The sequence below is a fragment of the Amblyomma americanum genome, chromosome 1 (assembly GCF_052857255.1).
Source record: "Amblyomma americanum isolate KBUSLIRL-KWMA chromosome 1, ASM5285725v1, whole genome shotgun sequence".
Lineage (NCBI taxonomy): Eukaryota > Metazoa > Arthropoda > Arachnida > Ixodida > Ixodidae > Amblyomma > Amblyomma americanum.
This window is the reverse complement of record NC_135497.1, coordinates 178,522,750-178,547,918: the sequence shown is the minus strand read 5'-3', so window position 1 is coordinate 178,547,918 and position 25,169 is coordinate 178,522,750. Positions and strand designations below refer to the sequence as shown.

The 25,169-nt window shown below is 45.3% G+C and overlaps 1 protein-coding gene across 10 annotated transcripts in view; it reads right to left on the bottom strand.

Annotated features, from left to right (window-relative positions):
• Nucleotides 1–989: 989 nt before the first annotated feature.
• The window catches only part of LOC144114258 (uncharacterized), a 110,378-nt gene continuing 86,198 nt past the window's right edge, over nucleotides 990–25,169 (bottom strand). For 6 of the 10 annotated variants that reach the window (XM_077647867.1, XM_077647869.1, XM_077647871.1 and 3 more), the window contains 5 exons: nucleotides 21,192–21,239; nucleotides 13,326–13,495; nucleotides 9,635–9,888; nucleotides 1,334–1,394; nucleotides 990–1,236 (listed from right to left, as the gene is read on the bottom strand). In XM_077647867.1, the coding sequence (XP_077503993.1) occupies nucleotides 1,076–1,236; nucleotides 1,334–1,394; nucleotides 9,635–9,888; nucleotides 13,326–13,495; nucleotides 21,192–21,239 (694 nt within the window). In that variant the 3' untranslated portion in view covers nucleotides 990–1,075. The remainder of the gene's footprint in view (nucleotides 1,237–1,333; nucleotides 1,395–9,634; nucleotides 9,889–13,325; nucleotides 13,496–21,191; nucleotides 21,240–25,169) is intronic. The other 4 variants (XM_077647874.1, XM_077647873.1, XM_077647875.1 and 1 more) reach the window with 1 other exon arrangement.

Below are 25,169 nucleotides of genomic sequence, written 5' to 3'. Positions count from 1 at the left end.
GGTAATCCATGCATATTACTGTCTTGCATACCGCTGAGATATAGCTGTTATATTCTTTTCTCTTGAGCAATACTGGTAAACTGATTCATGATCATGTCAGGTAAATACTGGGTAGTTTTGCACCTTTAAACTCTAAGCGATGTCAGCCTAATTTCTACTTGAGCTGATCTTCCTAAGAATTACTTCAGCTCTGTAAATAAGTTGAAATTCTGCAATTGGAGTAGCACAACTGTTTTGCTTGAACATGGCTGGGCATAATTTCATATAGCAACCGAACATGGTTTGGCTTTTTACGTGTCTGTTGATTCGCCTTATTTCTCCCTAAAAGATTTTGCCATTTTTAAGTACTGGTACTGATGCTTTAGTCTTCGAATATTCCAGGGATATCGAATGAGATAAAAAATTGGGGTTCACAGTACTCAGAGTGGCAATACACTATGGACTATGCCAGTATGCATTTCCACTCCTCATATCTAAAGCCAGGCTTCGGAAGCTACTTGAATAGGGAAAAAAAAAAGAAAAATGTTTCACAGGTTCAAGTATGAGAACGCTTTGAGGGCAAAAGCCCTCCATGACCCTCTATGGCCTATGACCCTCCATGGCAGACATGAAACGCTGGTGCGTAAGCTTCAGAATAACTCTTCCAACAGACTGATTTATTTACAAAGGAATGTATATTAATGTCTTGCAAATCTTTTAGTTCTGACATTGTTAAGTATTGATGCCTTCGTCTTGGAATACTTCAGGGATATCGACTGCGATAAACAATTCAGGTTCACAGTGCCCAGAGTGGCAATACACTAGGGACTATGCCGGTATACACTTCTAGTCCTCATATATAAAGCCAGGCTTCAGAAACTGCTTGAATAGGGAAAAAAAAAAGAGAAAAATATTTCACACGTTCAAGTACGAGAACACAGACCAAAACCAGGGCAGGGCGACTATGAACGTCCATGGCAGACGTGAAACGCTGGTGCACAGCTTCACGATACACTTCCAATAGACTTATTTATTTACAAAGGATTATTGGTGGTGGGAAAGAACCGAATGAATTGATGGAAGAAGCCACAGAAGGCTAGCTAAATTTGGCTCGCTTGCGGGCGATGGCATCTTCAACCGCCTTCAGCTGCTTCAGAAGTTCCTCACGCCTTAAAGTGGTTGACTTACGACCACCACTAGGTGGGGGAGAAGGTGATGAGACCAACTTCGGGGGGGAGGCTGGTCGTTTCTTCGCAGCTACAAATAAGAAAAAAAAAAAGCAACAGTCATCCATCAACAAAACAGTAAAACATACAGCAAAACAACAGGCTGCAGATGTAATCCAAACAGTTACCTTTGTCCCCATTGTTCTTGGCAGACGGCTCCTCCTTTTTAGCCAATGGCAAAGGAAGTGTCTGAAAATAAAAAACATTATGAAGGCCACATGCAGTATAACATCCAAGTTCGTAAAAGTGACATTTTCAAGGAATGCAGGAAACACTACGTCAATGAAGAAGGACATTGCTTTCCTCTTCACAGCAAATTTATGCTCACGCAGGCATTTACCAAGGCAACACTTGGTGATCAAAACCAGCATGCATTAGCTATTTCACAAAATGAGGTCTGCTACATGGAGTGGATCATTTGCAATGTGCCCACAATTTCAGTAACTGTTATACAATGCCTCCATAGGGTATGCTACTACAATGCTGTGAAAAAGAATAAAGAATGCATATTCAAGCGTGGTTTAAGACTTGGGATTCCAAATTTCCTGTTGGCATTTCTACTTTTGACTGGTATTGCTAGACATATAATTAGAGACTTGCAACCCGTCATTATTAATGGCCACATCAGTTATCATTTGAAAAATGCAATTCTCCCTAGTGCAATTGCAGCATAAGGAATTACAACTCAAACGCAAGCAGGTCAAAATCACATCACTTGGCAGTGCACCTGTCATGTGTCTGTCTGTGGGACCTGAGATGGAACAGCAAAGCATGACCCAGCATCCACTGCTGCCCTGCCCTGCCATACAACCAGGGATGTAGTAAGGACTGCAAGAACCCTAATTTTTTTGAAGCTGCTTATCAAATCCTTGGTTGCATGAGATGTGTCTTGAAAATCCAGGCCAAATGCCACAGAAAAGGTATTCCACATGTACATCGCCAAGATGTGAATTCTTCGGAGCAAAGTGCACACCGATGTTATGCGTGCACTCTTCAGTTGCCCAATTTTCGTTTCACATTTCTAGTTACAGTACTGCAATGAAACTTGGCACTTACGTTACTAGCTGACAGCTATTTAGTTTAACTGTATATTATAAAATACACAAATTAGACTTCAATTAGCATACAAAAAAAAAAGATACAGCACCAACACTTTTTTTCCACAGTGGAAACTTGCATGCAGCACAGCCAATTTCCTGCACTCCATGGTTAGACACGGTTGATACGAATTTGTAAAAAAGGCAAGCAGCCCACACATCACAGATGTCGTGATCGTTTGTGGCGTTGTACGCACGAGTGGTGAGCTGTGGCTGTGCGGCCATAAATAAATAAATTCCACCAGCCATAAACAGATCTATGTACTGCTTTTCTCATGCTTTTGCATATAGATTTTGTTCTCTTTGGATAACACAAAATTTCGGATGACATGAATTTACTTGTGACCCTGTGAGATTCATATCAAGGTTCAACTGTAAGCTATTGCACTTTGTTGTTTCCAAAAGGATGACAATAGAAACTACATGCAGAAACCCTCCCCCTTTTGTTGGTCTATTCAGGGCCAGTTGTTGACTGCGTCGTAGCACAACACGATGATGTGTTGCATGGTGCTGCACTTTGTTTCTCGATCCATGAATGTGCCACGATGGCTCTTGAGTTGACACGGCGAAAGTCGCCATGGGCAAAGCGTCCGTGACATTACAAATGCAAGATGTAGAATTAAATCTGAGAGTTTAGGTGAACAGGGAAAGAATGTTCAGATGGTTCAAATACTTCAAATAGATTAGTGTAGTGCAAACTAAGTCGAATAGGAATTATTATTCACAAACTATCTGAAATTTCAAACATTTACCCACTCCTACTTTGCAGTCCTCGCCTAGCTCAGACATCTTCGATTGCCAGGTAGAGAAACATATATCGTATACACTCGTGTATAAGCAGCTCTAGTGTACAGTCCCACAAAGTGCTACAAGACGGCGCCAATTAGTTTTTCCCATACCGCATCCATTATCATCATTGCTGTACAACACGATGTCTCTGATTTTCACGGTGGCTTGACCAGCACCATTTAGTCCTTGTTATCTGGTGCTCTAATCGCTCTAAATGTTGAAGCCAGTCGAGGGTGGCTTCAACATTTTATGAAATGGCACCAATTCTCCATCTGCCATCGAACGATGTTGTGCTAGAAGCTGTCAGCCGAATACGATGACAAAATAACGAAGTTTTATCACTTTACCAACGAACTTTCGAGGGAGCAAGAGTACAACCTCTCACAGATAGGCAAGGCTGATCAGACCCGCCTATTCGATGCCCCTGAAAATTGCACGGTGGAAGCCAAAGGGGCAAAAAGTGTCCCCGTGTGCACTACTGGCGCCGAACGGCAAAGGTGCACGCCATGGACGGCACAGAGGACGATCAGTTTTGGGAGCATGCCAATGAGGCGAGCTCGTCCGACAGCAGTGAGAATGCCGATTACCGTATAAACGCGTGTAAGGGCCGCACAAGTATATGGGCCACACCCTGTTTTCCAGAAGGAAATATTAGTAAAAAATAATATCCGTGTAAGGGCCGCACCCAAACTTTCCACACAACCCACGGGGGAATAGCCTTCGAAATGCACGCTGTGGCCTCCGCGATTAGCTCTAGCTGCGAGCAACCGCACGTTTGGTCGCGGAGACGACACATGTGCACAGGAGCTTCCAGGTGCCACCCATGGATGGCGCCAGAGGCCCCGGCTCATGATCATCATCGTCAACTTTTTCCTCCACTGCAAGCTCCCGCTATTCATATCGGCATCAGTATCACCAGCTCCAGCGTTTTGCGGCTGTCAAAGGCACAAGAGTTGTGGTTCATCGTAGTTGTGGCATTTGCGCGCGCCGCCGAGCGTTGCAGTTTTATTAGATTTAGCACGATGGGCAAACACCTTAATTGCTACACGGCTGGGAGTTTGCTGTCGAACCTGGCAAGCGCGTGCGTGGCCGAGAAGTGCGTCCGACGATGGTGGAACCAAAAGGATGCATTGAGGAACACAAGCTGCAAAAAGCGCGCTTTACGAGCCAAGCCGTGCAAGTTTCCTGAACTGGAAGAAGAGCTGCTCTGCTAAGTGATGTAAACGCGGAACTATGCTTACGCGTTGACAGCGGACGTGCTGCACGACTTTTTGTGGGATGAGTGTGCACCGGAGCACAGCACCATTTCGGAGTCGGAATACACCGCGAGTGGCGATTGAACGTAGAATAAATGTCGCTGACTTCCCGACTGGTGTGTTTCTACCAAAAAAAAAAAAAGCGAATCGCCCGTACGGGCCACACCCTGAAAATTGGCCCTCAAATCTGAAAAGAACAAAAAAGTGTGGCCCTTACACGCATCTATACGGTAGCTGAGCTTGTCCGACGGCGATTAGAGCGAAAGCGGCAATGAATGGTGAACTAAAATGTTTGTATCTGTCACCAGCTTTTGAATTATCTGACAAAATATTCGCAGTGGCATCATAGTGTGTTAAAGTGTAGCTATAGGTCTCATTCGTGTATATCTCCCATCTGAGAAAATTTGCTGAAAAAAAGTGCATGTTATACGCAAGTATATACGGTAAAGGGCCCTGACCACCCACTGGTGGAAAACTTGCTATACTGCGGCAATTGTTAGGCATCGGCTCTGAAATGCACGGTTGCAAATTTTTTTTTAAAAGACTCATTAACAGCAGAGTTGCACCCGTCACAATCAAGCAATTTCGCCAAGCTTCCCTGCCGTGCCCTCTTTGAGTCTGTTTCTCTCACCTGTCTGGACGAAGCAAGGATCCCTTTACTCATGTATTATATAGGGAGGCACAGGGTACGTCTGATGTCTACGTCATGGCTCCGCCTCACCAGGTATTTTTTCTTGCTTTTCGCTTTTCGGCATTGCATATGCATGAAGCACGATTACAGTCGAATTCTGCTACAATGAAATTCAGGGGAACTGCAAAAACTTCGTTGAAGCAGAAGCTTCGTTGTGAAATCGGGCCAGATCATTGACAGATTAGACCAGCTAGTTCAAGGAAACCTTTATTTTCAAAAAATCTGTCGGCTTGGATCTTTTGCCTTTTAAGGGCACAGGGTAAGGTAAAATTAGAAAAAAATCGTTTTTTTTTCTTTTGGAATTTTAGAAGTTCAATTCTTTCTACACATGTTCCATGATCGCACTTTCCTCAGAAAGCCATATTTACGGCTGAAAAACGCTTTTTCTGAAACCAAGTAGTGAGCGGCCACGCCCCCTTTCAGGATTAACGTCAATTTTTTCAACCAAAAAGTCCACCACCTGATTTCAAAACTTGTCTAAAATCAGCTACATATAAAAAATTGTCTGGCAACTATTGTACGGCTCCTCTTTTTTAGCCAAGACAATCCTGAGACGCTTTGCACGTTTTTTCCACGTTTCTGCAACCTTCATGCAGCTGCGTCCGAGTGCTATCCCTTTCGATCAGTATTGTAAATTGTGCCGGTGTTGGTTGCTGCTGATAAGTTGAGATGCCCAGGGCAAAGAAGGCCTTCGTCAGGCGTGAATTTCACGGCAACCGCTACGCTCATCGCGAAAAAGCATAAGGATGTCCACGACCGAATGAGATCCCGAACGCCGAACGCGCCAGCTCCTCGACATCGAAGCTTTCAAGATTTTCTCTGTGCTTCCAGGAAGAGGATGTGCTACAGAGCAGCAGCCAATATGCCTTAATGGACATGGACGGCATTTGTGCCGCAATTACACAGATTTGTGTGTGCAGAGAGTGCGGTGGAAGTGTTGAGCTCATCGAAATTGTGACAAAACGGGTAGGTGTTGCAAGCGTTTACAGTTTGAACTGTGAAGTGTGTAGTGCCGCACAACGATTTGAGACGTCGAAGAAAACTACTTCTGGCCTCTATGAAGCCAACCTCAGGTTAGTGTATGCCTTGAGGTCCATTGGTAAGGGAATGGCTGCAGGAAATATACTCTGTGCTATGCTAAACCTTCCTAAGCCGCCGACAAAGTTTGCGAAATACAATCAAGAGCTTCTAGGTCACATCGAAGCTGCTGCTCAGGAGTCGATGAAAAGGGCAGCTGACGAAGCTGTGCAGCTGAATGAGGGGGATAAAGACATTGCAGTTGCTCTTGATGGAAGCTGGCAGAAGCGAGGCCATACTTCCAATAACGGCATAGTCTCTGCGACCAGTGTAGACTCTGGGAAAGTGCTGGATGTGGAGGTTTTGACTAAACGTTGTCCAAAGTGCAGCATCAAGGGTACAAACAGTGACCCCCTTCATAGAGAGGTGTGCCAAAGCAACTACCAAGGCACCAGCGGTGGAATGAAAGTCGCAGGAGCATTGAAAATTTTCGGCAGGAGTGAGGAGCTTCACGGCGTTCGATACGTCAAATACCTTGGGGATGGTGACAGCAAGGCTTTTATGGCTGTGAAGGCACAAATGCCATATGGTGATTCCGTTGAAATATCCAAGGTTGAGTGCATAGGGCACGTGCAAAAAAGGATGGGCACAAGGTTACGAAGGCTAAAAAAAGGAAACAAAGCAGGAAAACTCTCTGATGGAAAGAGCCTCTCGGGCCGAGGCCGACTGACTGATGCAGTAATAGACAAGCTCCAGACGTACTATGGTTTGGCCATCAGAAGAAATGTAGGAAACCTGGATGAAATGCGAAAGGCCGTTTGGGCAACCTTCTTCCACTTATCGGCCACAGACGATGACCCATGCCATGGACTTTGCCCAAAGGGACCTGATACGTGGTGTGCCTTCAACACAAGTCAGTCAGAGGGCAAGCCATTTTTCCACAAGGAGAGTTTGCCTGCATCTGTCTTGGAGGCTATCAAACCCATTTATAGGGAGCTATCGAAGGCTGAGCTCCTAGAGAAGAGCCTGCATGGGCGAACTCAAAATGCAAATGAGTCGTTCAACCATGTTGTTTGGGAACGCGCGCCAAAGAATGTGTTTGTTAGGCTTCGGACCCTACGGATGGCAACACTGGATGCTGTTCTTTCATTTAATGATGGTAGCATCGCACGGGCCAACGTTTTGAAGGCGTGTGGATTGAACCCAGGGAGCAACACCATCAAGTGGCTGAGGGAAGCTGACTATAAGCGCATGTACTTTGCGGACCGAGCAACACGACAGCTTACAAAAGAGGCCCGACAGTCAAAACGACAAGCCGAAAAGCGAAAAAATGACGGCGACAGTGACTACGAAGCAGGGGGCTATTAAACCAATTACTATGGAGGCGTTTCTGCGAATAAAAAATGGTTTCTCACATCTTTTTTCTCTTTACGCTCTATTATCTCAAAACAGTGTTTTTTCTTACAAAGGTACCATTATTTCCAATGCCTTTCAAGACAGACGGCTGATTTTTTTTTGCAATCATCTACATAAGTGTTGCCAACTACTGAACTAGAATTAAGCAATTTCACTGAGAAGTTATTCTGTTATGAATTTTGAAATGCGCAAAGAAAGGCCAGATTTGTGTACTACCGGAAAAATTTTTATTAAAAATCGAATTTTCAACACATTTCAAATATTCTAGTTCAGTAAAAAGAGCACAAAATTTGGCAAACAATGATATATGTATTATTAGGCTACTGTTATTAGTTAGGGGGAAACATGTACCTCAACATGGCCTAAAATGCATGGGAAGTATAGGGCTTACCCTGTGCCCTTAAAAAAAAGCGCCATGGTGCGGTTTTCACGATAATCTAGGAACAATGCACATATTTGCGTAATAAATGCATCCGCCAAGCTTGATATCAAAAATGATATTTTTTCCAGACGCGTTATAAAAGTATCCCTGCTTTTGTCCTGCGAGAATCCGTACTGTGAACTGCTCTGCCTGGAGGCATTTTGGCGTGGACTAAGCACGAGTGCAGTCGCGTCACTGCACGCTGAATAGGAGTCGCATGCACCTTCAAGAAATGCGGTTGCTCTCACTCTTCGAAGATAGTTTTCAAAGCATGCTACGAACATACTGGCGGAAAGTCGCTCTGCTGAGACTCTGCCTAACATTGCCATCACACTGCTATTTACGCAGCAGTGCCTGTACTATGTCACTGCCCAGGTTCACCAGAAAGAAAGAAAAAATAAAAAACAATCATGATGCTTGTCTGCAGTGCAAAAGTGAAACTAGAGTGCACCCTAGCCGGCATCACGCTTCTTGCAACGACGTGCCACCCACTGGCACGCCGGGTGACATTGCACTGTTGCACACTGCTTGCTCGGTGTTGCTAGGCCTAATGTGCTCAGGACTGAAGTCGCAGAGAAAGCACTTTGTAACTAGCCTCAGGCTGTCATAAAGCATCTAACGTTACCGATTACAGTCAACACGATAACTTGACACTAAACAAACGCAGAACTGATTTCCGTTATGCCTTCATCAGCAAAGAGAGCAAAAAGCAAAAGCTGCCTCACACCAACGGCCGCAGTTCGCAGGTGCGGAGTCCGAGCAGTCAGCAAAGCCACTGCAGGCAGCCGTGCGCTGCATTGCATCTTTGTGCACACATAACAGTGCATCAATTCAGATTTCACAGGGAGTGCAAACTGACTTCGGCAGCCGTTTTTGGTGAAACCTAACATGATATGGGCATATGTGGATGCGCAACAAAGAAATGAAAATGGCTGCTCACTAAAAAAAGAAATTAGGTGTAGCAGAACCTCACTCCAAAAACTGTTTGTTGTGGGGGAAAATAATTGCATTTCCTTGTATGGTTTGCTGATGGGGAACCAAACACTTCGACGTGGTGAAAATTTCGCTGTAGCAGCGTTTGTTGTAGTGCCTAGCACAATTGGCACCAACACTACAATATTGTTAAAAAGGGGAAGATTTAAGCAGAGTTTATACTTCGATGCCCTCGGTGTGTGGCCGAGCACCGCTGATTGTCAGTTACGTCAGATTGGCGACGCCGCTCCAGGCGCAAATTCAGCTCTCCTACAGTCCAACCACTCCGACGCAGCGCAGCGGCTGCGCCAGGAGAAGCGTATGCGCAGACGATGCGCAGAACGTTCGACGCGCCATCTGTCATAGATTTGCGAAGCAGCGCAGCCCCGACAAGAGGAGGAACGGGTTTGGTTGGGTCGGCGGAGGCTGGCATGCTCGGCGCGAAATAGACATGCTCCAAGTCGCTGCCTGTGTGGTCGAGGTGCGCCGAAGTTGCCGAACACATCGTTGGTCAAGCGCCGTTGGAGTGTAGAGGATCTCGCTTTGACCAACGTTGACGTCGCCGTGCTGCACGCATTCGTTATGTCAGAGTATAAACGTGCCTTTAGGCATGGTACGCCTATAAGCAATGACCTGCTTAATGTGGCAAAAAGCCTTGCTGCTTTACACATAACTGCCTCAAGGAGAGGTTGCACTGCAGGTGTCATTCTCTTTTACAGCTACTCCAAAATGTGTCCTCATTGTGTACTTTACTAAATATGTATTCTTACCTTCTTGATGAGGGTGAGCTTTATTTGAGGCTTCTGAGAAATACCCTGCTGCCGCAATGCAGCTTCTCGGGCTTGTCGCTGAGCTGTTTCTTCCTCAAAGCCAGCAAGGTCTAAAGGTGGAGGCAGAGGATCCCGGTAGCTAGGCATCATAACACCAGGACCCAAAGCTGCAGTTGCTTGAGACTGCAGGGATAACTTGGAGACACCCTTTGGAATGGGGTCTTTCTCCATTCGTTTCTTGGCTCCCTCAGAACCTGCACGACCACAAATGTCCCACAATCATTCAAAACTGAAAAAAAAAAAGTCAGTCGATTTGGATAATTAGGCCAAATGCGGATATGTGCGCTAGCATGATGTGTTTCGGTGCTGCGCTGCTCAGTTAGGTTAAGTTGGTAAGCCAGCGGGTGGCTTAACGGCGGCGCAAGGCAATTACTATGGCAGGTGTTGGCATTGGTGGGACTTGGGTTGGGTTGCGACCCAGGTTGCATTTCCCGAGCTGTCACTCACAATGTAATGCGCTGCCGCCTGACATGGTGGGCAGGTTGTCCACCACCTGGTGGACAGGTGAGCAGTCTGCCACAAAACTGCTTCAGACAGACGGACAGACAGACATACAACACGCAAATGCGGGGAATGGCTGTTATAGGTGCTAGCGCTTTAAAATTTTAATAGTAAGGTCTTAAGCAGTTAAACTGAGCAGGACGTGCAAAAGCACTTGAGGCAACACCACCTCAAAGGCAACCGCGTGCAATATCTTATCGTCAGCTGCTATCAGCAGCTGAGCGCAGGGAGTTGGGGTGCCAGTTCCACGAGTTGACGGAGCAGCTGCGCAAGGCCTCCGCCACTGGTGCTCCGTCTAAGGTCAAGGCTTCACACATACCCCGGGTTTTTCAGCTTTACTAGTGAAGTGCACACTAATGCAAGTATGCACTAATACAACATTAAGTTAGTAAGAGAAAGCTTCCACAGCAAACCCTAATTTCATCTAAGCTGCTGTAAAATTCAACACTTTATACCTGGAAAAAAGCTTACCCAGTTTTGCTTTTTGAGAAGTGTTTACTTCTTGATAAACACAAAAAATGTAGCATCAACAGCGAAGGGGCCTGGTAGCTGGTATGATACTCAGACAGCACAGCCCCCGATTATGACTTAAAGGGGATTGCATGAAAACCCTGTATAATTGGAAATCTTGCACAATGGGCACATTCGTGTAACAAATGCACCTGCTACTCTGGCTGTCAAAATGATGTTTTTCTTCCCCACATGTTATACCATATTTACGCAATTTAAGTCAACCTATTTTCAAAATTTGAAAATCTGAAGTGGGGGGGTCGACTTAAAATCAAAACCACATATCCTGCAGCCTCCTGCAATATCCTGCGGCCTCCGCTTATCGCCAGCCGCTGTCGGCTGCCATGCGTGGGCGCGCCCGTGGGCACATTCCAAAACGAAAATGTATTAGTCACTGGACTACTCGCTCATACTTGCGTCATCATCCTCACTAGCGCTGTCGTTGTGATCGTTGCTGTCGTCCCACAGCTCCTCATTATAACAACGTCATGCAGTGAAATCTCGCACTTTGCAAACAGCCACATAACGACCTCGCATGTAACAGCTGAAAATTTTTCCTCACTGCAGCTGCCACACCTGTATCACCCGTTGCGAATGTCGAACTTGCGGCCCGGCGTGCAGTTAGTTTCTTTGGCGTAAAGAATGACAGCCATCTTGAATGTAGCCATGAACGAGCGCCGGTTGCTTACCGAACCCGGAGCATAAATGACTGATGAAGCACTACATTAAAAACTTGTGAAACACGGCCGGCAGTAGTCAAATGCGCCAGAGCCAAAAAGGAACTACGTGTGAGCGGTGTTGGCTCTTCAGTCGGCTACCGACACTCCCTGGTGCCGCTGTGGTTCCAAGTGGGGGTGCCACCGCGAACAGCGGCCCTTCCATCAACTATCGACGCTCCCTTGAGCGCTGAGTGCGTGGTTGAAAGTAAACAAAAAAAGTTGGACAAACGCGAATGCGTTATCGGCAGCCACTGCTTATCAGCAGCCGCAATCCGCGGCGACGTGTGGGGAGTGGGATGGTGCCAGTTTTCTGCTTATCGACAGCCAACATCAGCCGCCGTGCACGGGGTGGGGATGCCACTTTTGCGCACTGACATAGCAGCTGCTCAAGGCCAGCACCAAGAGTGATGCGATGAAGCCGCTCAGCAAAAATGCAACTACGTTGTAGCATGCCTGATATCTCGTTTGTCTCGCCTTTATTTATGGTGCGATGCTTTGGTTTCAATTTGTAAACACAAGTGTCTTGGTAGACGGACAAAAATATGTGAAACTATTGTCAACAAGCATCACACACCGTTAATTATTTGTCTCCTCGATTTGTTTGCCTGCATAGTGTGGAACTACACGGAAACTCGGTGTGTTATTTGATTTGCCAAGTTAGCACTGCCTATCAGGCTGACCGCTCAAAAACGTATTATTTTGACTAACGGCTATATAGTTCTAAGGGAGACCAGAGCCTCTCCTTAGCTCAAAAACGTATTATTTTGACTAACGGCTATATAGTTCTAAGGGAGACCAGAGCCTCTCCTTAGCTGCCTCTGCATTTTTGGACAGATTTAGATGAGACAGCGAGCAGATGACGACTCAGTATGCGCTGCTTGCAGCTATATTAAGAGAATGTCATGACTTAAATGATCCTTGCTATGTAAATTGCTTTCCAGATGGAAACAGATAATGAAAAGGAAGGACAAGGATACGGTGAGTGAATAAAGAAATATATGCATTGCTCAACGACACATTTTGCACTCAGGGCACTACTGAAGGCATTTCAGATTCCCGCTCATTTTGCTTCTGGTTGTCATCACCTTCAGTGCAATGTTGAGTGAAACGCATTTTGGCAGGATGGTTGGTGCATGATGTTAAGTGTAGTCCATGCAGTCTTGTCATGTCCTTGTCTTTAGTGCTGTTTGTAGAGTGAAGAACAGTCCGTGATGAGTTGTGACACAGCGATGCGAGTTTCCTGCCCATTGATGACAAAAAGTTACATATTCTAGACGAGAGTGAGTGCTTCCTTGATGTACCAAGTTTGTCAAATATGCGACTTCCCAGGCAGGCCGGGGACAGTTCTGAGCTTGGGAAATCAAAGGAACCATATGTGACATGCACTTCGAGTATTCCCGTTTCCTTGTTCAGTGTTTACTTCACTGAGCCCTACAGCCCACATCCATATGGTCCATCTTTACTTTACACTAAAGACCTAGGAAAAAGCAGCATTAAAAGTGTCACAGAAATATGCAGTGCTGCACCATACAAGTGCACTGTTAACAGCAATATGCATTAATCAATCCATTTCGTTGCCTCCACTTCAACGAGAGTGCGAGCAAACGTCTGACAATTCATGACCATGTGACAACTGTTTCAAGTATTTTTTGATATTGCATACACAAGATATGGGAAGGCTTCAAAAAGGGGGTGCGAAAATTACGTGGACACGTCCTAAAAAAAGAAAACTCTACAAAGGACATAACACGGAATGCACACGGTATATTGCCTGCCACATATAAGTCGACCCTTCATTGGAAAAAAAAAAAAAAAACAAAAAAAAAACTGACTATGTCCCCGCATACCCCCCCCCCCCTCCCTAATACAAAATAAACAAGCACTATGAGATGGAATATCACCTTTCTTTGGTGGTGATGGGTTCCTGGCAGCCAACATGGCTGCTGCCGTAGACGGGGCCTGGAGTCGCCGACGTTTGGGTGAACTTGAAGCTGAAGAAACACTGTTCAAGCTGGGGCTGCGGGAGTAGCTTCGTGACCGAGAACGTGATGGTGTGCGAGATGAACTTGACCTAAAAGGTAAGACACCTTGCAAGTGACTAAAAAGACTGGGCGATCAAATATGCTCAGAATCTGCTTAGCCTAACCTTGCCTGGAATCTTCCTAGGTTGGTTCAATAGAGTGCTTGCTGTTGTGGAGTAAATTGCAAAATTGACTGTTTTCATGCACCTTAAACTACTAAAAAAATACCATCTAAACGCATCTAAGGGCCACACCAACATACAGGCCGCACCCCAACTTTCCACGATCTATGCGGGAACAGCCTTTGAAATGCTCATGCCAGGGCATCCGCGATCAGCTTCGGCTGCGAGCAATGGTGCATTTGATCACGGAGGCTGCGCACGAACACAGGAGCTTTCAGGTGCCGCCCACGGATGGCAAAATGATCGATAGAACTCTGTGAATATAAACGAAAGCCACTCAAAAATAACAAAAAAAGTACAAGCATGCCCAATGTTGTTCTTAACTCAGTTTCCACAGTGTTTCCAGTTTCCATTTAATTTTTCCAATGATTTCATTGTGCAGAGTCAATTAAAACAGCCTAACTGCACATTTCAAAGTTTAAAAGGTATTCCTGCCTGTTTGCTGTAAATTGTTTTGGTGCCAACTGACAGCGCCACTTCCATGGCTACAACAATGTTGCAGGCTACCTCACGAAGCTTGGCCACTATACTAATAGCGCTTCGTTGATTTGTTCAAGCCCACGATGCTATGGAGGGGCAATGGCTTACGGTTTATGGGGTTTAACATGTGAGGGGAATGCCCTTTATGAGTTTGCAAGGTCCCAGATAACAAGAACTGGTGTTTTTTGAATAACATGTTTTACAGTGCTTTCTTTTTCATCACCCATTTGCTCCATTTTGATAACCCAGCGTAAAAATTAAATTCAGCACACAATTTAGCAGACCCCATCATATAAAGAAAGCTTGAGCCCAGGATGGGAAATTTGAAAGTGTGCAACGAAATATTTCGATGAGATGTATTTGGCTGTTTACATCAGCTATATACTATACCAAAAGCGACTGAAAAAGAATGCGCTACATAAAGAGAAAATTTTGGCTCATCAAAACCGTTCCCGTTGCTGTGCTGCCCCGATACAAGACTACAGGCAACCAGTTTTACCTCCATCCCAAATGAGTCTAGAGACTTGTCAACAGTACCACTTTTATCACCAAATATCTCCGAATGATGCCACAGCAGAAAACATCACACAAATGTTTCGTGTACAAAGCTGAGGAAAAAATTCAAGACTATCTCATCATCGAGAGTAGATGTAAGCATGAAATGTGCAGTAGGAAAGGCGCGACATAATCTAGGACGGCTCATAGAGACTTCTAGCCGCACAAAGGTCTTGGGGAGTCCCTCATCAGCCATTTTTCTTTCCTTTAACTTTTCTTCACGAGCATCAGCACACCCATCTTCCTTTGCTTTTTATGGATGGCAACCGGCACGACCAGCACTTGCCACGTGCCGAACATGAGTGTATGGTGCCAGCATGTGCTACACAGAATGCAGGGACATTCACCGCGGATGGATGTCGCTGTCCCTGCCTCTGCCAAACACCATGTCGAAAAACAACAAAGTAGAGCTGGTTACTGGCCGTGATAATAGATGGCACCACAAGGACCTGTTCTAGGGTTTGTGTGCATTACGTAATGGCAGCAACCCCCACAGCGCTTTAACCTAGCTTATCAAGTGCCACCAGGACATAGGCTCCTTCACGCCACACGACAGCTTCACCCACCACAGGACCATGGAGACGCTGTTGATGCACGCACTGCTCCAGCGGCAGCGCAGCACATAGCACAGCAAAATCTGTTGGGAGTACGATGAGTTCCACTTAGCAGTTCATACACCTGACTTCAAGGTTTTTCACAAACAAGAAAAATTTTACTTGCACTGGATTTGCGAATGTGTTGAGTCGAATAAAATAAAAATCTCCTGTAGGCAACGTTCTCAGCACGAGCTATTGCTAATTCTTTCTAGCACACCCAGGTTGTGCTCTGTCGTTGTGAACGGCCCGCGGAAGTGAATGGGGTAAAGAGGCACTAAGAACAACTCCATGGAATTAATGTTCTTAGTAAAAAATTTATTCCCCGGCTCTTTCTAGGTATGCAGCAGTTTGTCCAGTAGCAAAATGCCCATTTATGGCCGAGAAACTTACATTAAAACTTTTCCCACTACTCAATTCAAACTGACATCTAGACTGAGAAGGATTGGTTGCAGCAGTTTTGAAACGAATGGCAGTGTAGAAAAACCTCTAGCATATGTGCAAAATGCAAGAAATTTAAGTGCAAAACTAGCCTGTGATGGCCACACCCGTATTTGACCCTTTTTGTCTTTTCTTGCTCATAAAAGCTCCGTTTTTGGTGACAGTACCGTATTTACTCGAATCTAGGCCGGCCACGATTCTAAGCCGAGACCCGAAAGTTGAAGGCCACAGAAAAAAAAAAAACTTACCTCGATTGTAGGCCGGCCGAAAAAACAACACTGTTTATACCTCATTATCACAATTATTTTTATGACGCGACACGACTGTTCTTACGTCGCCGCGCACGTGAAAGTGCGTGGCGCGAAACGACTGCACCATGTGTCTGCGCATAGGCGACTTGGTGTAGAGAGAGGAACTCCAACGGCGAACATTCTTCTCATCCACGCCGAAGTCCCGCCCGGCTTGAAGATTTGACGACTGCTCTGCAGCGACTATAACTTTCCGCTTGAAGGCGGCACTATAATGGCACCGCCTGTTTGGTGCCATGGTGTTGGTGATAAAAACTACGCACGACAACTTCACTGCTGCGAATGTGCTCACGCCACCGCACGAGAACAGAACAAGGCCAAAATGGCAGCCAGTGCTCATGTGTGCTTTGATCAGTATCGGCTACGGATAGCAACGACTACGGATAGCAACGGCTACAGTGCTGTCTTTCGTTGGCGTTTTGTGGGGGCGCCACCTGCGTGCTACATTTATTCGTATTTTACGAATACGAAACCTCGAAACGAAATCCTCGAATCTAAGCCGACATAAGAGTTCTACATCTCGTTTTTTTTGAAAAAACTATCGGCCTAGATTCGAATAAATACGGTAGTTTCTTTGTTATTAGAATGCCGTAGTCCAGATGTTTTCAAACTTTTTTCCTCCAAGGTACCCCAACAGGCCCACATACAGCAGAATCTTGATACGAATCTCACAGGGTGGCAAAAAATATTAGTATCATCTGAAGTTTGTTTTATATAAAATGAACAAAATCGTATGCAAAAGCATGAGAAATGCATTCATACATCTGTTTATGGCTGACAGGATTTACCTGCTGATGCCCATAACAACTACAGCTACAGACGAATTCTCTGATAAGATGAACCGTGTGAGATCACTTGGTTCATTCCGCACAGTGGACAATATAAAAAAAATTCCCTTAAGATGAACAGTTTCGCGTGCTTCAGTGAAGACGAACTTTCGCAGCGATTGTAAGCCCCGGCAACCTCACGCAACGGTACTCTCAGGGCATCTGTGTGGCACTATCGCCCAAAGGAAAAAAATTTAAACGCTTCCACGGAAGAAAGCGCACCCTGACAAGAGAACTTCCGTGCAAAGTCGCCCAACTGTGCGGGGAGCTTCCTTGCCAATGCGGCCAAGGCAAGGCACCTTTGCCCCTGCCTTCACGTGGCAGCACAGAGATGCCCGATCTCAGTATCATGCGCGCGTCTCGTGCCACATGTTGCCTCCGTGAGGCCATAGAGTTTCTTATTATTACATAGAGGGAAAGCTGGCGCCCCCGTCTATGGGAGTTTGCATGGAGCTTCCTCGGGACCACCTCAGCCACCATGAGCGCTCTAAGCATCATGGGACGGAGAGCTACCGACTGCACAACCACAACTTTTGGCCAAAAAAATAATGTAAAAATAAACGCTATTCAATAATCAAGAACGCTTTAACATTCAATATCCTGTCTATGAATTGCAACAAACGAGCAGAAAAGCATGTAAATGTAAAGTTTGCTCAAAATAAGCGACGGCTTGCTCTCCTATTGGGCAAATACTGTACAGCACGAAATCCAATATTTTGCATTTAACAGGCGCATTTTTAAAAATAAATATGTTTAAATAAAAAAAAGTCGCTTCAACACAAGAGGTTTTTTAATGGCACTTCGGAAAACAGAAACCTTTTATTGGTGTCATATGCTGTTGTGTTTTCGCTACTATGGGTCTTGCGCATTACGTTTGCGTCAGTCGTCTGCGCGTGGGGCGTGCCGTGGTTGGAATGGGACGTCTCAGTAATGCCACTGTGTGTTCCCGAAAAAATCCAACTGTCCCGCACCAAGTAGCTCACCGGCCCATGATGCTTTGAGTGCCCATGGTGGCTGAGGTGCAGCGCCACCATCTTTCCCTCTAGTTAATAGTAAGAAACTCTATAGTTAATAGTAAGAAACTCTATGCGTCAGGCTAAAAGGCGCATAGGCACGGAGTGCACCCACTCGTTGAATCGAGGGCTTAAACAGCTGGTAGCTGAATTTTCAACTCGAATGGCACTGCAATATGCATTATGGTGGTGTAGAGATGGCCAGATATTGGCGCCGCATGGGCATAGTTTGAGGCGAACGGAAAGGCTCATGGTGCGCCTGCTCATAGTGTTGACAACAGCTACCCTGCGGAAGAAGCGAGATAAGAGAGGTGCACAGCCAGCTGGACACCTTCACAGTGCTAGGTGTCTCAAAAGTAATGCCAGTGAAAAAAAAAGAAAAACACAAATAGTTGCTGCAGAAGAGAGGGAGAGTGAAAAAAAAGTGAAAAAACTACACCAATGCTATTTTCAGTCAAAAATGTGACTTCATTTCGTGCCCTCGCTGTTCAGTTCACTTAATGCATAGTGCCAGATATGTTCCACTTGCATTACCCTCTCACTGTAAGGCCATTTCATTCATTGTTTTCATTTAAGGGGAGAGCCTAGTCTTGAAAAAAAAAAAAAATTATGAAAGAAGTCACAGTTAAGAAATCTTCAGAGAACATGTATTTTTGTGTGCCGATTCAAAATATGTCATTTAATTTCATGTAAAACAATTCCTTGAGCACTTATGCAATTTTTATGCATGCATTTTGTGAAGAGCCTTGAAGAAAATTTGCTGCAGGAAACTTGCTCATATGTATGCCATTGGGTTCTCGATACCAAATGTAATAAGGGTAAAATTGCCTTCCTGCTTATCACAGAACTTAAGATATACGGTTTTGAAGTTGTCGCTCCAGAAATGCGAACAAAAGTGTGTAAGTGTGTATTCCCGTTTCTGAAGTGGCAGCTTTGTTCTATGATAGCCACGATGATAATTTTACCCTTATTGCATTCCATGGTATCAAGAGAACCCAATGGCATACATTTCAGCGAATTTCCCAGAGCAAATTTTCTTCAAAGCTCTTTGCAAAAAACTTGCATAAGAGTTACATAAGTGGTCAAGAAATTGTTATACATGAAATTAAATGACACACACAGAATCAGCGTACAAAAATACATGTTTCCTAAAGATTTCATAATAATGACTACATTAATAAAATTTTGTTTCCAAGACCAGGCTCCCCCATTAACATATATATTTGGAAATACACAGCATGCTCATATATTTTCTGGGGGCACTCCTGTTAAGACGAACTTCTGATTTATTGACGAGGGTTATTGCGCAGGAATTGCGCGACAACCACGTTGCAAAGTTTCCTTTTGCTATGCTCTTATCTTTCATTGCTTTTTTGGCATGAACTGTTGTAGTACTACGCGTTACAACGTCCGAAAAGCGAAGACAGCAGAGATGCGCCGACAGCACTAGAGTACGGCGCGCTGTGTGAAATGCAGTCACTCATTGCGATCATAGACATTTCTCTCATGTCACTTCACGCTTTACTGTCACTTTTCTGCCGAATTTCGTAACTCAGCACAAGCTAACAGATGGCTCAAATGCTGAAGAAAAAAAAAAAAAAGCAAGATTTTTTAAAGTGCTATCCAAGCTCCAAACAAAGTGTACAAAACGATTCACAAGAAAACACTGCACACCGTGCAACCTTTAAAACCTTACAACAATGACCAGTGGGAGGTGCCACGAGTCCAGGGTGTCGCAGCTGAGTTGTCAAAGCCAGCTGCTCATGCCACAATATATTTGCACTTTGTGCCCTTCCACAATTACTCAGAAAAAAAAAGTGCAAACTGTGCAGTCATGTACTAGTTGCAAAACAATGAGTGACCTCGACACCTAGTCAAGCATTAATAACCTTGTAACGTAAGATTAGTCATACCACTGTGCACAACTTTCCTCTACAGTAACCACACTTACTATATGTTCCGTTTCATTAACATCTGAAACCTCAAATGCCCATATACCGTATTTACACGATTGTAAGTCGACTCGAATCTAAGTCGTCACCCCCCCTCCCCCCAAATCACATTTCAGAAAGAAAAAAAAAAAAACAAAAAAACACACAGGAGGTCGTTTACTTTTGGCCTTTAATAATAGAACGAGATAGCACTATCCTGTGGGCTCTGCTTATCGCCAGCTGCAATCGGCTGCCACGCCCGTGAGCACATTCCAAAACAAAAATGTTTTTGTCACTGGACTACTCATGCACACTTGCGCCATCGTCCTCACTAGCGCTGCCGTCGTGATCGCTGCTGCGGTCCTACAGCTCGTCGTTCTAACATTGTCGTGCAGCGAAATCCCGCACTTCGCAAACAGCCACACCACAACATCGCGTCACACCTGTATTACCCGTTGCGAATGTCGAACTTGCGGCCTAGTACGCAGTTGTTTGTTTCTTCGGCGTAAAGAATGACAGCCATCTTGAACGTAGCCGTGAATGAGCACCGGTCGCTTACTGGACCCAGAGCACCAATGACGAATGATGAAGCACTACATTAAAAACTTGTAAAATGCAGCTGGCTGTAGTGATATGTGTCAGAGCCAAAGAGCAACTATGCGTGAGCGGCGTCGGCTCTTCCATTGGCTACAGACACTCCCTGGCACCGCTGCCCGCCGCGACTGGAACAGCAGCCCTTCCATCAACGCTCCCTTGAGAGCTGAGTGCGCACTAAAAAAAAAAAAAAAAAAAAAACTGGGAAAACGCATATTAAGAGTAGAACGCGAATACGTGATCGGCAGCCGCCGTTTATCTGCAGCCGCCGTTTATCTGCAGCCGCAATCTGTGGCCACGTGTGGGGAGTGGGCTGGTGCTGGTTTGCTCCTTATCGAGAGCCAACAACGGCCGCCGCACGTGGGGTGGGGATGTCAGTTCTGCGCGTTGGCATAGCAGCTGCTCAAGGCCAGCACCAAGAGCGATGCGACGAAGCCGCGCAGCGAAAATGCAACCATGCTGTAGTATGCCTGATATCTCGTTTGTCTTGCCTGTATTTATGGTGTGATGCTTTGGTTTCGATTTTAAGTACCCACCCCCACTTCGGATTTTCAAATTTTGAAAAATAGGCCGACTTACATGTAATCTTGTAAATACGGTAACCCTTACAGACTTTCATTTTTTTTTTGCTAAATTGAAAAACTCTGATGCTTCACTTTCTTACAACTCATGTCACCGCGTATGTCTACTCAACATGCACGTGCGTGCACACAGATATACCCACACACGCACACACCAGCATAAAACTAAGCAAAAATCAACAAGCCTCTATTAATGTGTGCACCAACCAGCACAATATGCCCAAAGTTTGCTGCAGCTTACGTGATCATGAAACCTCTCTTTGTCTCTCCCTTAGACAATTTTGTATGCCTAAAAAGAGAAGGAAAATGTCACTTGGTATAATTACAAGGGCTCCAACAACTGCACCATTTTCGCAAAATGTGCTTCAGGCAGCAGTAAGGCACTGCAAATAGCTTTTTTTTTTTGCGAGTCTGCTTTCCCGCAGCTTCAGAAGCTGGCCATTAACACGGTAGATTATACCTTTCAACAACAGTGCAACTAGGGCAGACGCGACACTAGCAAAAAGAGACTGGACAAGCACTGAATTAACAGAACCCATAGCAGAACACCAAGTTGCGCTGCTGTTCAAAATGAACTTTCATTAACTTGCCCAATTATCAACATTAAGATGATACCTTCACGCACAGGACTCTCAGCCCAGGACCCGTGCAACCAAACAGCTACATTATTAACCCTTTCAGCGTCGAGATTCTCCGGGAGAGACGCATCCCCAGTGTCATTTTTAGTGCACAAGCACTGATGCTTGCTATAGTCGGATACAACTCAAGTCTGCAGTGAAGCTCCGCCCACATTCAGGACCACCGTACAGAATTCCTCCACGACAAAAAAAGTAGTCCGTTGTTAAAACTTTTCTTCTTGCCTAAACCAGAAGCTAATCACCAGAAAAAAATTATAACTTCTTGAATTATGACCCCTGAATTGTTTAATAAAGTCAAACATTAAAAAGTTGATTGCGTTTACTGTTGTGATTGGCTAGCGAAGTAATACAGGATGCTGCGGACCGCGGCACAGTGTTAACAACTGTTGTTTTTTTAAGTTGTATCCTACTAGTATAGCAAAAAAGCAATCGAATGAAGCCTCCAGCAGCCACATTTGGCAGCAGATGGAATGTGCTAGACCTAGTAGGTGGGTCACAAGTGAAAGAGCTGTTGTGTGTCCTAGGGAAGGTCCACCCGCCAGCTGCCATGCGTGGCAGGTGGAACAGCAGAGAGAAATCCCCTTTCCTTTTCATGTACTAGCAGGGCCACTAACAAAAAAGCTGTTAAATGTCATGGTGAAGGAGGAAAATCAGTTTCACGGCAGCTGCAGCCGCGTGGAAAAGAAAACCTGTGTGCACCAGCAGCCAATAGAACGGAGGTAGAACGCCTGCTGCAGCTTAGTAGAAAGGAGGGAAACCAGTTTCGCGGCAGCTGCATCCAAGTGCAAAGGCAGAAATCACATTGCGTCAGCTGTCATTTACACTGCTTGTACAACTGTCCTTAGTAACCTATGTGAAGGGTCCATATATACTGCACTCACGTAGATACGTTGCATTTAATTGAACGAAGCAATTCGAGGGAAATTTTTTTTTAAATATCAGGGAATCAGCAGTGCAGTTTCAGTTATATACTTCATAGAAGACAACATAGATAACAGCCAATATAGATTTTTATGTCTGCCAGGGGTTGCTAGCAAAAGATTCAGTTTACCGAGGAACACCACAATAAGACCACTGTTTATAGTACCTCCGGACAGCGTGGTACAGCTTGTGACATTGATCCAGGCACAAATCTTTGTCACGCTCGGCTCATCTAACACGAGTGTCTTTTCTTTTAACGCCGGAATTCAGAATTGGAAGAGCCGCCATCCAAAACCGCATTCGTGCGCGAAGGAGCACTTTCAAATGACCCAGACAAAGCCAAACTGAAAATTTATGTAAGATGAGAGAGAGAGAGATGGAAGCGAGATGAAACAACCTCGTAGGCCGCCAATTTCGGCAAGCGAGGCCACGGAGAGGCAGGAGCATGTGCTGCTGAAACTTGACTCAACATAACGGACACGGTGAGAGAATAAAAAAATACCTTCTACAAAGCTACAAAACATGGCAGACCCATCCTCGAGAATACTTGAGCTGAGCATTGCAAGCGTAGGGTTGTCCGCACTCTAAGAAGACTACTCCTTTCAGAAGATGAGCACGCGGAGCTAGCACCAAGTACTGTGCCCCCTCGCACCCTCGCATGGTCGTTCTGTGACCTTGAACTTGTAAACCCAGCGCGAGGTGATAATAGAGACCTTTAGTATAACGTATGAGCGCTTACGTACTTTATACGCAAGCATTTCGCGGGAGGTTACACTGGAAATCACATGAGCACTTTTAGCTTACCCTATGCTAAACCGAATGCAACGCTAGCGCTGGACCTGGTGTTAAAATGTAAAAATATTTTGTGACATTTTTCGCACTTAGCCAAGGTTATCTAAGTTGTAGAGTGTAGATAGCCAGTTCATCACCAGTTCAGTCGAGCCAGGGCCTAATTTCGTTTAGGTAATTGAACCGAGCAAGGTTTTAAAAACGTCATTTTGAGGTCTTTCGGGCCCTTCTGACTACCGCGGAAAGGATTGTGCTTGGCAAGGCTATACCTTGTCGCAAAAATCCAAACCAAGCCAATCCACAGTCAGCGGTGTCTTGTTTGGGTTAAAAACGGGGGAATCGTTCCACTGAATTGAAAACTGGGCAAGTTTATCCCTCATTCGTTATGCTGTTGGCAAGGGGAGGCAAAGCGAATATCTCGTGTGCCATTAAAGGCAATGAATATGCCTAAAAACTCAACATTGACGAATTCTCTCCGAAGCGCGTGACGTGGGCGCCGCCATCTTGACAATGCTATTTTTCCTAGCGTATGCAAAAGCACGCACGCTAAATTCGAGAAACAGCGTACGTAACGCGCACGTACGTTAAACCTCGATTTGGAATAGCGTTTGGGGCATGAGCAGTACAAAGCACGCTATTTTATAGCATACGCTATGCTTTTGCGTATGTCTGCTAACGCTATGCTAAAACTCTCCAATATAATACCCTGCCACACGGCAAACTTTCCCATATCCCATCATTCCCATCGAATGACATTAGCACCTACCTAATGCCATTAATCGGCTGCTACACGGGAGCATTTAACAGACAATTTTAGCTGTGCGTAAGCAACGGCCTAGCGTACACAAGGAGTTTGCGGTGACAAGGAGTTTGTGCAGGTACAGAACGCAAGTGCAAGCCCTGCGTCTTGAGTGCGTACGCTAGCCAGCAGACTTTGCGTTGCGGCGCTTGCGTGGCCTGCGTACGTTAACGCTGACAAGATGGTGGTGCCCTACTCGCCCGCTTTGGAAAAAATTCATGTCGCCGCAGGATTCTCCGATGCAATATCTTGCTCAAATGGTAGCGGTTCGCTTTTATTTCGCCTACTCTTGTCCACACGTAGCGGTATAAACGATAACTAGCCCCTGTTTTTCAGATAATTTGGCGATTTTCAAGCTCCTAGGCCTAACTAAGTGCAGTGTGTTTTTCTCATGGACACGACACCTGGCGAAGCAGTTTTCTAGCTTTTAGTTAATTCTTACATTTTCTTCGGTTTGCATAGTTTTTCTTCTTGAAACAAAAAAAGGCTCCCAATGCACTCACCCTAGTTACCAGTAATCACGGATGAAATTTTCTTCAACCGAGCGTTGATATTCTTTGATGTCATTCTACTAGATGGCGCTACTGTTTACGCATGCGTTTGAGGGACGCCGCTCGGCCAGCTAAAACTATACTTCGGAGCGGACAGCGCAACGCACGCAGCGCTGTAGCGCTTTGCGTACGCACAGCTAAAACTGTCTAATGTCATTAGGTTAGAATGACATTCGCCATCGAATGAGTTGGGGGAACTCATTCGCATTCTATCTCGAACCGAATGTGTACTTTTGACACCAGATACGCAGCAGAAACAAGCGACGCGAAAAAATAGCATGGACACTGCCAAAGTTAGAAATTGTATTTATTTAGTTCTGCTAAATAAATATTAATTTTGGTGCGAACCTCTTGACACTTGAAGCTGTCGTGGATAGCTGTTACTCTCGGTCCCAGCAGCAGCCAACGGCAGTGGCCGACCGTAAAGCAGGGCGTTTCCCGCGACCGTCGATCATTTTGAGTTGCGTGTTTCTTGCTGGTTAGCGTTCCATGTTCGTTAAGCTGGCAAGCACTTAAAGTTG